The sequence below is a fragment of the Pongo pygmaeus genome, chromosome 6 (assembly GCF_028885625.2).
Source record: "Pongo pygmaeus isolate AG05252 chromosome 6, NHGRI_mPonPyg2-v2.0_pri, whole genome shotgun sequence".
Lineage (NCBI taxonomy): Eukaryota > Metazoa > Chordata > Mammalia > Primates > Hominidae > Pongo > Pongo pygmaeus.
Genome location: NC_072379.2, coordinates 46497753 through 46511125, shown reverse-complemented (window position 1 = coordinate 46511125; position 13373 = coordinate 46497753). Strand labels below are relative to the sequence as shown.

Here is a 13373-nt window from a genome sequence, read left to right as displayed (position 1 = left end):
ATGTTTAGGGTCCTTCCATTGATGGCAGTTAGCAGTAGTCTTTACACTACAGTTACCTTCCGGAGGTCATATAGAAATCTGTTTCTGCTATTATTGTAGACTGCCTTATATTCATGGGAAGGAGGAGTGACAGGTACCAAAAAACCAGAGAGGGACATATATTCAACTCTAGTTCCTTAATTTATTGGCATAAATTTTTTATGTTGAAGGTGTAAGTCACACATTTTGAGTGTCATCATGTTTTAAGATTTCATTTTGCAAATATGAAAGTCCTCTAAGAATTGGAATGCTTGGATTGTTAAAAGTATCCACTGAAAATAAATTAATTTCTTAAATAATTAAATTGGGATGACTAAAATATTTAACGAGGGCCGGGTGTGGTGGCGCATGCTTGTAATTCCAGCACTTTGGGAGGCCTAGGCAGGTGGATCACTTGAGAACAGGGATTGAAGACCAGCCTGGCCAACATGGGGAAATCCTGTCTCTACTAAAAATACAAAAACTAGCTGGGCCATGGTGGCGCATGCCTATAATCCCAGCTACTCAGGAGGCTGAGGCAGGAGAATCACTTGAACCCAGGAGGCAGAGATTGCAGTGAGCTGAGATTGTGCCACTGTACTCCAGCCTGGGTGACAGAGTGAGACTCTTGTCTCAAAAAAAGGAAATAATAAAATAACAAAATGTTTTATAGACCAAGGCTTCAATTTTTGTGTATTTAAAAATGAGTTGATGTTTTGTATAACAGTTGTATGTATTCTTTATGTAGTTGATAGTGACGTACTTCCTTTTGTGTGTTGCTTAGCCGAATATGTGGGAGTCCATGTCCTGCAGTGTGGCCTGATGTAATCAAACTACCATATTTCAACACCATGAAACCAAAGAAGCAATATCGTCGAAAGTTAAGAGAAGAATTTGTTTTGTAAGAAGGGGATGTGTAAACATCCTTATTGCGTGAATGTTTTACTTTTAATTCTAGTGAATTATAAATGTTAGTCTATTCTCTAGTGATCTGAGGTAAACCTATAATTCTTCTAGGGCATTTAATTTTGAGTTCTGTTTGCTACATGCAGATTACCATTTTACCATTATTATGGAATCAGTGATTTGAGGTTGTGTGTTTGATTTGGTGCTTACATGAAAGAACTTTAATAAGATCATTTAAATGTTACTGGAACAGCTTTCAAGTTACTTGAGCTCAAGTTTTCATTTTGCTTTAGAAAAAACTATACTGTTAAGTTCTGAATTTGTATAATAACAGCAAATTGCCCATGGAGTAACAATATATACTATTGTTTAGAAAGTGGTTACAAAAATTATGTAAAAATGAAATACTTATTCAAAGGAAAATTCGGATTTATTGAAGTAAAGTATTATGCACATATTAAAAAAGTTAGTATTTACAATTATTTTTAAATGATCTTAGTTTTAGTTTTAAAATTTAATTAAAAATAATTTAAGCTCCTAAAGAAACAAGCTTGTGTCTAAAGAACACATCTGACTTTTGTAATCCTCTCATGCTAGTATTCCTGCAGCTGCGCTAGACTTATTTGATTACATGCTCGCCTTGGATCCTAGTAAGCGCTGCACTGCTGAACAGGCTCTTCAGTGCGAGTTCCTCCGAGATGTGGAACCCTCAAAAATGCCTCCACCAGAGTAAGTGACTTTTTATCCTATTATTATTATATATTATTATTATATTTATTATATTAAAAGTTTTAATAACATTTATATATAATGATAAGATATTTCATGTCTGTTATGAGAAAAGAAATATAATAAATCAAAGGAAAGATAAAACAGCAGTAATACACATAATTTGCACATCTGGGATATAGATGCTTGCTTAATGTTTACCCATAGGGCTAGCAAAAACAGCTGCCTTCTAGCTAATTTTAGGCTTGATTGACCTCAAGATTTAATAATATATTTCAACTCTAAGAAAATATTACTGCTGCTGGGCGCGGTGGCTCACACCTGTAATCCCGGCACTTTGGGAGGCCGAGGTGGGCGGATCATGAGGTCAGGAGTTTGAGACCAGTCTGGCCAACATGGCAAAACCCCGTCTCTACTAAAAATACAAAAATTGGCCAGACGTGGTGGCAGGCGCCTGTAATCCCAGTTACTTGGGAGGCTGAGGCAGGAGAATTGCTTGAACCCGGGAGGTGGAGGTTGCAGTGAGCCAAGATCGTGGCATTGCACTCCAGCCTGGGTGACAAGAGCAAGACTCCGTCTCAAAAAAAAAAAAAATATTACTGCTGTTGCTATTCTAATACTACTTTTACTAAATACTTAACACTACTACTGGTACTGCTATAGCTATAATTTTGAGTGCCATGCTAAGCATTTTTCATTTATTACATTAATCTTTATAACCTTATAAGGTAGGTATTAGTATTATTATCATCACCACTTTATAGAGGAGGAAGCAGGCTCAGAGAGGTTAAGAAACTTGCCCAAGAATACAAATCTAGTAAAGGGTACAGCCAGCTCTCAAATTCACATTAGTCCAATAAGTAAGAGAGGTTCTGAAAATACTTTATAGCATAGTATACAATATAAATTTCTTATCATTGAATGAAAAGAATATTAGTATCAGAAGCCTATATAGAAGGAATTATTGTCTGATGGGGGAAATATACAGAGTTTGGGAGTCAAAATAGCTGGCTTTTCTTGAACCTGTAACTTCAAATGGCTCCTGTTATTTCTCTAGGATTGATTTGGGGAGTCGGGGGAAGGAAAAACAGTTCATTTGCATTCCTTGACAGGATCTAGAAACCTTGTAGGTATTTTCTTAGTAATTTTTTTTTTTTTTTTTTTTTTGTCTTGAGACAAAGTCTCACTCTGTCTCCCAGGCTGGGGTGCAGTGGCACGATCTCAGCTCACTGCAACCTCTGCCTCTCAGGTTCAAGTGATTCTCCTGCCTCAGCCTTCCGAGTAGCTGGGATTACAGGCATGCACCACCACATCTGGCTAATTTTTGTATTTTTAGTAGAGATGGAGTTTCACCATGTTGGCCAGGCTGGTCTCGAACTCCTGACCTCAGGTGATCCACCCACCTTGGCCTCCTAAACTGCTAGGATTACAGATTTGAGCCACCACGCCTAGCCTTTTCTTAATAATTTTTAAAATGATAAGGAGCATCATTAAAAGCAAGCCTATTATCTATAATAATAAAATGTTTCCATGTAATAAAAATAGCATATTTTAAATGAACAGACATGGGCTCTGGAGTTCAAATCCTGGTTCTTCTACTTATCAGTTAGATAGTGCTTATTATATTTCTATGAGGCTGTCATATTCAGCTTCAGTAAGCTTTTATTGAGCTGTAGATGGTTGGCCTTTATGGGATGATTTGAGAGCCAAAAAGGATCTATTACCTGACATCATGAGGGACCTGAATTTTTCACTGTTGAATTAATTGTTTCATGTTTGCTTTTTTCTTAGTGTGTATCAGTAATCTTAAAACTTGGGCTCAGTACCCCTTCAAATAACATTTTTTAAACTTCTGATTTGGAAAAATTTCAACTCTACAGAAAAATAGGAAGAATAGTACAAAGAGTATTCATGTATATCCTTTACCTAGATTCAACAGTTATTAATAGTTGGACACATTTGCTTTCTCACTCTCTACTTTTTTCCTGAACTAGTTGGATATCATGTTGTGGAGGTGGCACTTATAAATATGTAATCATATCTGTAAGAACTAGGACTTTATTCTACATGCATACCATATAAAGCATATGAAATTTAACATGAGAATATTTAATGGTCAATCCATAGTCAGAGTTCCCCAGTTGACCCAATGATTTCCTTTTTAGGCTTTTTTTTTTTTTAAGATAAAGAATTTTTCAAAGTTCAGCATTCTGTTTATTTGTTACGTCTTTTTCATCTTTAATCACTCTCTAGGGAAGAGATCTTATGACATTTAACATTTTTTAAGATTCCACGCTAGCTGTTTGGTAAAATATTTCACAATTTGGATTTGATTGCTTTCTTTTTATCAGAATTAGATTAAGAGTTTGGGGGGCAAGAATGTAATGTTGATGGTGATCCTGCTCTGTGATAATTAAGTTCAAGAGAACATAATGTTACTTTGTACCATTATTATTGGTAATGGTAACTTTGACCAAGAGATGTAACCACATACTTAAAAATGTCAACATAGTAAATGCTGACATTTTTAAGTAGAGCATTTACATCACTCTTGTAAATATATCAAGTGGAAAGCAACTATCATAGCATTTTGATATCCACCACCAGTAGTCATTTAGAAAATGTTGAGCAGTTGTACGTTGTTCCATTTTCATCTTGAACTTATGTTACTCCCGTAGGCTTTTATTCTAATGTAAAATATTTATGCTAGAAAGTATTTTACTGATTACTGTATCATATATTTTAAAAAACAAATATATGTATATAAATGGAAATTAAATTTCACATTTCCTGTGACTAAAAGCTCTCTTCTTGATTAAATTGTCATTGCAAATATCAGTAATGAATATTTCCTTATTTATTTATTTATTGATGGAGTTTTACTCTTGTTGCCTCAGCCTCCCGAGTACCTGGGATTACAGGCATGCGCTACCACGCCTGGCTAATTTTGTATTTTTAGTAGAGACAGGGTTTCTCCACGTTGGTCAGGCTGGTCTTGAACTCCGGACCTCAGGTGATCCGCCCGCCTTGGCCTCTCAAAGTGCTGGGATTACAGGCGTGAACCACCGCGCCCAGCCCAAATATTTCCATTTTAAATAAAGAAAAAATTAGTAAATTTTGTTGGAAGTACAACCTAATGAAAGAGAGGGCTGAGATTTGTTTCCCAAGTAGTTTGCTTATCTGTTGATTAATATTGCTTATTCTAGAATGAGACATATTTCCATATGAATTCCAATTTTATTTTTTAGTTTTATAAGTATGCTTGTAAATTAGCATTTGAGAATGTAAGGAGTTTTGTCATAGTTATATCACTGAGTTCTTGGAACTCCTTCGACGTTATGTGTGAAAAGTCTTTCATCAAAAATGATTTTAGGCTGGGTGCAGTGGCTCACGCCTGTAATCCCAGCACTTTGGGAGGCCGAGGTGGGTGGATCACAAGGTCAGAAGTTCAAGACCAGCCTGGCCAGGATGGTGAAACCCTGTCTCTACTAAAAATACAAAAATAGCCGGGTGTGGTGGCTGGTGCCTGTAATCCTGGCTACTCGGGAGGCTGAGTCAGAGAACTGCTTGAACCTGGGAGGCGGAGATTGTAGTGAGCCAAGATGGCACCACTGCACTCCAGTCTGGGCGACAGAGTGAGACTCCATCTCCAAAAAAAAAAAAAGATTTAAAGGATGGGCACACTGGCTCATGCCTGTAATCTCAGCATTTCAGGAGGCCGAGGCAGGAGGATCACTTGATGCCAGCAGTTTGAGATCAACCTGGCCGACATGGCGAAACCCTAGCTCTACTAAAAATACAAAAATTAGCTGGGCATGGTGGCGTGTGCCTGTAATCCCAGCTACTCAGAAGGCTGAGGCAGGAGAGTCACTTGAGCCTGGGAGGTGGAGATTGCAGTGAGCCAAGATCTTGCCACTGCACTCCAGCCTGGGTGACGGAGCGAGACTCTGCCTCAAAAAAAAAAAAAAAAAAAAAAAAAAAAAAAAAAAAAATTATTTTAGGCTGGGTGCAGTGGCTCATGCCTGTAATCCCAGCACTTTGAGAAGCCAAGGTGGGTGGATCCCTTGAGCCCATGAGTTTGAGACCAACCTGGGCAACATGGTAAAATCCTCTCTCTACTAAAAATACAAAAAAATTAGCCAGGCGTGGTGGCACACGCCTGTAATCCCAGCTACTTCAGAGGCTGACGCATGAGAATTGCTTGAGCTTGAGAAACGGAGGCTGCAGTGAGCTGAGATCGCGTCACTGCGCTCCAGCTTGGGCAACAGAGTGAGACTCTGTCTCCAAAAAAAAAAAAAAGATTCTAATGACCTTCCAGGTGTTAAGATTCTTTCTGCTTCAGTTTTTTGGGTAGTAAAGAATTGGAGGCTGGGCATGGTGACTCATGCCTGTAATCCCAGCACTTTGGGAACCAAGGCAGGAGGATCGCTTGAGGCCAGGAGTTTGAGACCTACCTGGGTAACATAAGGAGACCCTGTCTTTACAAAAAAAAAAAAAGATGAAGAATTAGAGATCACATGATCTAAAGAAGGATTTCTTATCTAGTAATTCTTTGCCTTTTCAGTTGTCTTACCAATGCTTATGAAACGACATTTTCTAGTACTTGTTACTTTTTCTTTTCACAGCACGTTTAATCCAGTATACCTAGAAAAGATTAGGAAATCAGCATGTAATATCAGTGCTACTTTGCCAATCCATTTTTAAAATTGTTTCTTAATTATGTTTTTTAGGTATTTTGCCAAAACTTGGAACTATAGGTTTATCCCACTCAATTTATGGGAAATGTCTACCTTATAATCTAATCATAAACTGTGTCCTTATTGTAAAGCAAATCACCCAAATCAGACTTAATTTTATCAGAACACACCTGACTGCATTTTTTCATTAAAAACAAACATGTTAAAAACACATTCAAAGAACATTCTGTAAGCTATCTGTAACAAATTATGGAATGAATCCTGTTAGATACATTACTAAAGCAATCAAGTAAAGATTATCAGATTGATCCAATATTTAAATAAAAACATTTTATAAACAATATAATATAATATCTCTCACTATTTTGCAATATGATGTAATGAGTAGTTAAAATTATACATTACTTATGAGGTAAGGACTATGAAGAAATACATGGTATTCCTTTAGAAAGTTGGAAGGTGTATCAAACTCTTGATCAATTTTTTAGGAATAATCAAATGAGGGAATGGAGTATTTAAAAATCGGAAATAGGCTGGGCACGGTGGCAGTGGCTCATGCCTATAATTCCAGCACTTTGGGAGGCCGAGGCGGACAGATCACTTGAGGCCAGGAGTTCAAGACGAGCCTGGCCAACATGGTGAAACCCTGTCTCTAGTAAAAATACAAAAATTAGGCCAGGCGCAGTGGCTCACACCTGTAATCCCAGCACTTTGGGAGGCCGAGGTGGGCAGATCACGAGGTCAAGAGATCGAGACCATCCTGGCCAACATGGTGAAATCCCATCTTTACTAAAAATACAAAATTAGCAGGGTGTGGTGGCATATGCCTGTAATCCCAACTACTTGAGAGGCTGAAGTACAAGAATTGCTTGAACCTGGGAGGCAGAGGTTGCAATGAACTGAGATCACACCATTGCACTCCACCCTGGGTGACAAGAGTGAAACTCTGTCTCAAAAACAAAAAAGTTAGAAATAACTCCATTAATTGTATTAGATGCCCTGTCAAATGTAAAGTATATATAGCTAGAAAGTGAATTAGACTAGCAGCCAGCCTGTAAGCTTTCTTTAACAGCAAGTAAAAAGCATTAAGCCATTTATAAGACAAAATATCAATTGCCATTAGAATAAATATTTCACAATAATGATTTGATGGAAATAGTTGTAAACTACAAATTAAATGATCAGTGATACCAAACATGAATTAATACATTGCATATTTGTAAGAGGCACTGCTGAAGAGCTTGCACATGTTAACATACAGTACTACCCCATGAGATAGATAGTATTGTTAATCCCATTTTTAAAGACAAGGAAAATGAGGCACAGAGGTCCAGTTATTTGCCTAAGACACATCAAGTAAGTGACTGAGCTGGCATTTGAACCTTCAAGAAAGCAAATAAAAGTTTGGTTATCTGGAAGACATTCCTGATCCATCTGAAAGTGTCAGCATCAGTAACCTGTACTATTTTAGCTATTTCTTGGGTAAAATTTATCTTTCCTAGAGATGAGTGTTAAGATCATCCATAAAGAATCTCTTACTTTTATGGGGGCCAGATACGGTAGCTCATGCCTGTAATCACAGCACTTTGGGAGGCCAAGGCTGGCAGATCACCTGAGATCAGGAGTTCAAGACCAGCCTGGTCAACATGGGGAAACCCCGTCTCTACTAAAAATATAAAAATTAGCCAGGCATGGTGGCGTGTGCCTGTAATTCCAGCTACTGGGGAGGCTGAGGCAGGAGAATTACTTGAACTTGGGAGGCGGAGGTTGCAGTGAGCCGGGATAGCGCCACTGCCCTCCAGCCTGGGTGACAGAGCAAGAGAGCAAGATTCCATCTCAAAAAAAAAAGGAAAGAAAATAATCTCTTACTTTTAAATTGTGGGAGAGAACAAAAGCCCTTTTTAATGGATTACTTTGCTTTGCTCTCATGGGGCTGTCCTTCAAGAGCAATGCATTCCCTGAACTTCAGGATAGAAAGGTGGAATCACTCCAGTTACCCCACTGTGCAGTACTACAGTATATCTGAATTTAAGGTATCCCAACAGAGACTGAGACCCACATCATATCATACACACACTTAGAAAGGAAATTCTTTGGCGGGTTTATGATGCCTGAAAGCTTCCCAATATCGATATTTCAAATTGTCCCTTTGTTTGTTACTCCAGGAGGTTTTTACACGCTGAGGCAATGCATCATAGTAAGATGGCTGAGAGGTATGCCTTTGTTTTGTTTTTGGACCTCAGGTGCATAGACTTGGTTTAATCATAATCCTTGTGTCACTCATCATTGGTCCATGCATGGCTCTCTTTTATTTATTTTAGTTACTTTAGTTATTTTAAATAATGTTAATAAGCAGCCATGAACCTACCAGACAAAAGCTAGAATGCTGAAAATAACATACTTTAATCATATTACCCCTACCCCCACCAACCTATCCCCTTGCCTTCCTCCACCTGAGGTAACCATCATCCCTGTTTTCCTTTGTATATACTTTTTGTTGCCATCTATATGTACTCATAAAAGGTTATATTTTAAAATTTTAGTTGTTAATTTTATAAAAGCGCGTCATGCTGTTTGTAATATTTTGGGAATGACTTTTTAAACTAATATTGCTAAGATTCAACCATATTATTGCATCTGCCTTTATTTTATAACATGAGTAATTGTGAAAGAGGAGATGTAAAAGAAGAACTTGCTTAAACAAGCAGGCCATCCTCAAAGCTCAGTCTTAGGAAAGCAGACATATGGATATGGAAATTCCTTTAAAAAAATTCCAGGTGTACCCTCTTGGAGAGTCTTCATGTACCTCCTAGAGGTAAACAGATCCAGGGTTGAGGACTATAGGTATATATTACCAGGTGGGGTTGCTTAAGGGAATTTGTAGATATTCTGGGCAAGTTTATTCACCTTTCTAAGCCTCAAGTTTCTCATCTTTAAAATAGATACAACAGTAACGTTCCATTAAATACTTTATTAGGGTAAGAAGAAAGCATTTATAAACCAAATATTTGTATCTTTAAGCAAAAGTTATTCTCTAGTGTTATCAGTTGTATGAAGTTACTTTAAGAGAGAATTGACTAGGAATTGTGGGCAGTTTTGGTAGTTGTTATTCACAACTCTGTTGATAAATGATGAGCCACTCTATGCCAGGATTACCTATTTTGAAAACTCGTCTGTAGCATCAGTTTAATTCTAGAGCATTTGGATAGACAAGCAAGTTAGTAAAAAGTAAGCTTTTACTGTAAAGTTCTTCACAAATGTTATGTTCTAGCCTTACTCTTTTTTTTTTTTTTTTTTGAGATAGGGTCTGGCTCTGTCACCCAGGCCAGAGTGCAGTGGCATGATCTTGGCTCTCTGTAGCCTCTGCCTCCCGGGCTGAAGCCATCCTCCCATCTCAGCATCCCGAGTAGCTGGGACTACAGACATGTGCCACCACGACTGGCTAATTTTTTTGTAGAGACTGGGTTTCACCATGTTGCCCACGCTGGTGAACTCCTGAGCTCAAGTGATCCACCCACCTTAGCCTCCCAAAGTGCCAGGATTACAGGCATGAGCCACTGCGCCTGGCCCTTTACTACTTTTTTATCCCATATCTGGTTTCTGCAAATGGCATGTTTTTCTTTTTTGTGTGACAGGGGCTGGTTCTGTCACCTAGGCTGGAGTGCAGTTACATGATCTCAGCTCACTGCAACCACCACCACCTGGGCTCAAGCTAGTCTCCCACTTCAGCCTCCCAAGTAGCTGGGACTGCAGGTGCACAACACCATGCCCAACTAATTTTTGTATTTTTGGCAAAGACAGGGTTTTGCCATGTTGCCCAGGCTGGTCTTGAACTCCTGGGCTCAAGCAATCCTCCCGTCTTGGCCTCCCTAAGCACTGGGATTATAGGCGTGAGCCACTGTGCCTGGCTGGAAATGGCATATTTTTCTGCCTTCTCTTTCATGTCTTATTCAGTGTATGATATACTATCATAAGAACTGACTTTGAAAGTTTGCACCAACAGCAATAGTGGTTTTTTTTTTTTTTTTTTTGAGACGGAGTCTCGCTGTGTCACCCAGGCTGGAGTGCAGTGGCGTAATCTCGGCTCACCGCAACCTCCACCTCCCGGGTTCGCACCATTCTCCTGCCTCAGCCTCCTGAGTAGCTGGGACTACAGGTGCCCGCCACCACACCTGGCTAATTTTTGTATTTTTAGTAGAGACGGGGTTTTGCCATGTTGGCCAGGCTGATCTCGAACTCCTGACCTCAGATGATCCACCTGTGTCAGCCTCCCAAAGTGCTGGGATTACAGGCATGCCTGGCATAGTAGCCTATTTTTATGAATATATATTCTTCATTCATAATTTTGATAAATGATTATTTATTGATTATTCAAAAGCCAAAGAAAAATAGTTTATCTGTAAAGACAAAGCAAGCCCTGAAGGAAGTGGGACAATAAGGATGATTTTTATTGGAAGAGTTTTACAGAGCCATTCTATGAAGTCTTCAAGAACTATTTGGGGTGGGGGCATAACTTTGGTGCTACATAGTAACTGTAGCATTTTTTGTTAAGAAATGCCATTTACAATTTAATTCCTTTTTTTTTTTTTTCAGTCTCCCTTTATGGCAAGATTGTCATGAGTTATGGAGTAAAAAGCGAAGAAGACAGAAGCAGATGGGCATGACTGATGATGTTTCCACAATTAAAGCCCCCAGGAAGGACTTGTCTCTGGGCTTGGATGACAGCAGAACCAACACACCCCAGGGTGTGCTGCCATCTTCACAGCTGAAATCTCAGGGCAACTCAAATGTGGCACCTGGTCAGTAATGCTTCCATGGGTTGGTTTTCTTCACATTGTTTTGCAGTTAATGCTGATCATATTGCTCTAATGTTAAAGCATCTTGTGGCTAACAATGAAAATTAACATTTATTCACTGAACTAGACATTTCTTTGTGCCAGTACAGAAGTTTCATTGCTATTGGCACCACAATTTTAAGTAATCTTAAGGTAACTTATAAAGAAGCATCAAATTACCTGACTGGCAAGTCCTCGGATTTCTGTATTTCCTTTTTACTCTTAGTGCAGGAGTCAGTAGGTCTTTTATTGACACTACTCTCAGTGAGGCTCAGCATTCAGTGTCTATAGATGCTTAAGCAGTAGGAAGAAAGGTATAAGAAGACAGCCAAAAATCATAATGAGAGCTCTTTCATACCATTTATAGCGTCCTCATGTCACTCCTAATGTTATAATTTCTCTGGTTATATTAAAGAATCTTAAAGATTGAGGCCAGGCATGCTGGCTCACACCTGTAATCCTAGCACTTTGGGAGGCCGAGGCAGATGGATCACCTGAGATCAGGAGTTCAAGACCAGCCTGGCCAACATCGCAAAACCCCGTCTCTACTAAAAATACAAAAATTAGCCGGGCGTGGTGGCACACACCTGTAATCCCAGCTGCGCGGATGCTGAGGAAGAAGAATCACTTGAACCCGGGAGGTGGAGGTTGCAGTGAGCCGAGATTGCGCCACTGCACTCCAGCCTGCGCGACAGGAGCGAGACTCTTATCTCAAAATATATATATGTGTGTGTGTGTGTGTGTGTGTGTGTGTGTGTGTGTGTGTGTGAGTGAATCCGATATTTGTGCCCAAAATAACTTAAAATATGAGAAGGGAAGGCCAGGCATGGTGGCTCACGTCTGTAATCCCAGCTTTTTGGGAGGCCACGATGGGCAGACCACTTGAGCCCATGAGTTCAAGACCAGCTCGGACAACTTCCTGAAACTCTGTCTCTACTAAAAATACAAAAAAAAAATTAGCTGGACATGGTGGCACACACCTGTAATCCCAGCTACTCAGGAGGCTCAGGCACAGTAATTGCTTGAACCCAGGAGGCAGATGTTGCAGTGAGCCAAGATTGCGCCACTGCACTCCAGCCTGGGTGACAGAGCGAGACTGTCTCAAAAAAAAAAGGATATCTTATATGTAGTTATTTTAGGGAAACTTAAATTTCTTCCTCTGACTCAGTCTGTCATAGAGTAAGCTTTTTGATGCAAAGTCTGCCTCTTTAATGTTGTCAAGAGTGTTAAAATATTTAACAACTTTTTAAAAGGACCTCCACTCCCTCATTTTGCCTAAAGCATCCAGAAACACCCATCTTTAATTTAACACCATCTTTAGTTTAAGTTTTATGAAAACAGAGACTGATATAAAATAATGAGAGAGAGAGAGAGAGTGTGTGTGTGTGTGTGTGTGTGTGTGTGTAGGTGGTGGCTTATTAAACATGAAAAAATAGACTAGCACTTCTTAAGAGATGAGTATATGTTGATTGATGAGTTAGTTGATTAAAACAGATGTGTGGATCAGACTGAACTTTTGGTGGTTGAAGATAAATATAGATTAACTGAGAAAGCTTTAGGAAGATAACCATTAATGCTTGCTGATGTAGTCTACAAGCTTCTACTTGACCTTGGTTCAACTGCATACTGAAAGTACTCATTCAGTGAATACCAAAAGCAATTGTTATTTGTTGTTCAAAAGTATTCTTTCTTGAAATAGTGAGTTCCCCTTATACATTAAAATATTTGTCCTGCTAACAAAAGGATGTGAAATGGCAATAACAGAAATTTTGGATGGTGATCAGTTTTCCCAGGCAACAGTTGTCATATTTGGCAAGACTCTCAGGTCTTTATTTCTGGTCTTCTTCATGGAACTGATGCCTTAAACTCTACCAAACGTAGTAGTTTACTCATTTTAGCTGGCAAAAAATGAATTGTCCTTTCTGGGTTCATTTTGTTGTTAATTTGCTCTAACTTACTTTACAACCCTGTTTTAATGGTGGAGAGTTTTATTTTTTATTTTCGTTTTTTAACTTTAATTTTTTTTTTGAAACAGAGTCTCTGTCACCCAGGCTGGAGTACAGTGACACGATCTCAGCTCACTGCAATCTCCGCCTCGCAGGTTCAAGTGATTGTCCTGCCTCAGCCTCCAGAGTAGCTGGGATTACAGGCATGTGCCATCACGCTCGGCTAATTTTTGTATTTTTAA

At 39.0% G+C, this 13373-nt stretch overlaps 1 protein-coding gene across 2 annotated transcripts in view; it reads left to right on the top strand.

Moving 5' to 3' along the window:
• The window catches only part of CDK13 (cyclin dependent kinase 13), a 143734-nt gene that overhangs the window by 125369 nt on the left and 4992 nt on the right, over positions 1–13373 (top strand). For both annotated transcript variants that reach the window (XM_054497223.2, XM_054497222.2), the window contains exons 10-12: positions 803–919; positions 1522–1653; positions 10944–11149. In XM_054497223.2, coding sequence (XP_054353198.1) covers positions 803–919; positions 1522–1653; positions 10944–11149 — 455 coding nt within the window. The remainder of the gene's footprint in view (positions 1–802; positions 920–1521; positions 1654–10943; positions 11150–13373) is intronic.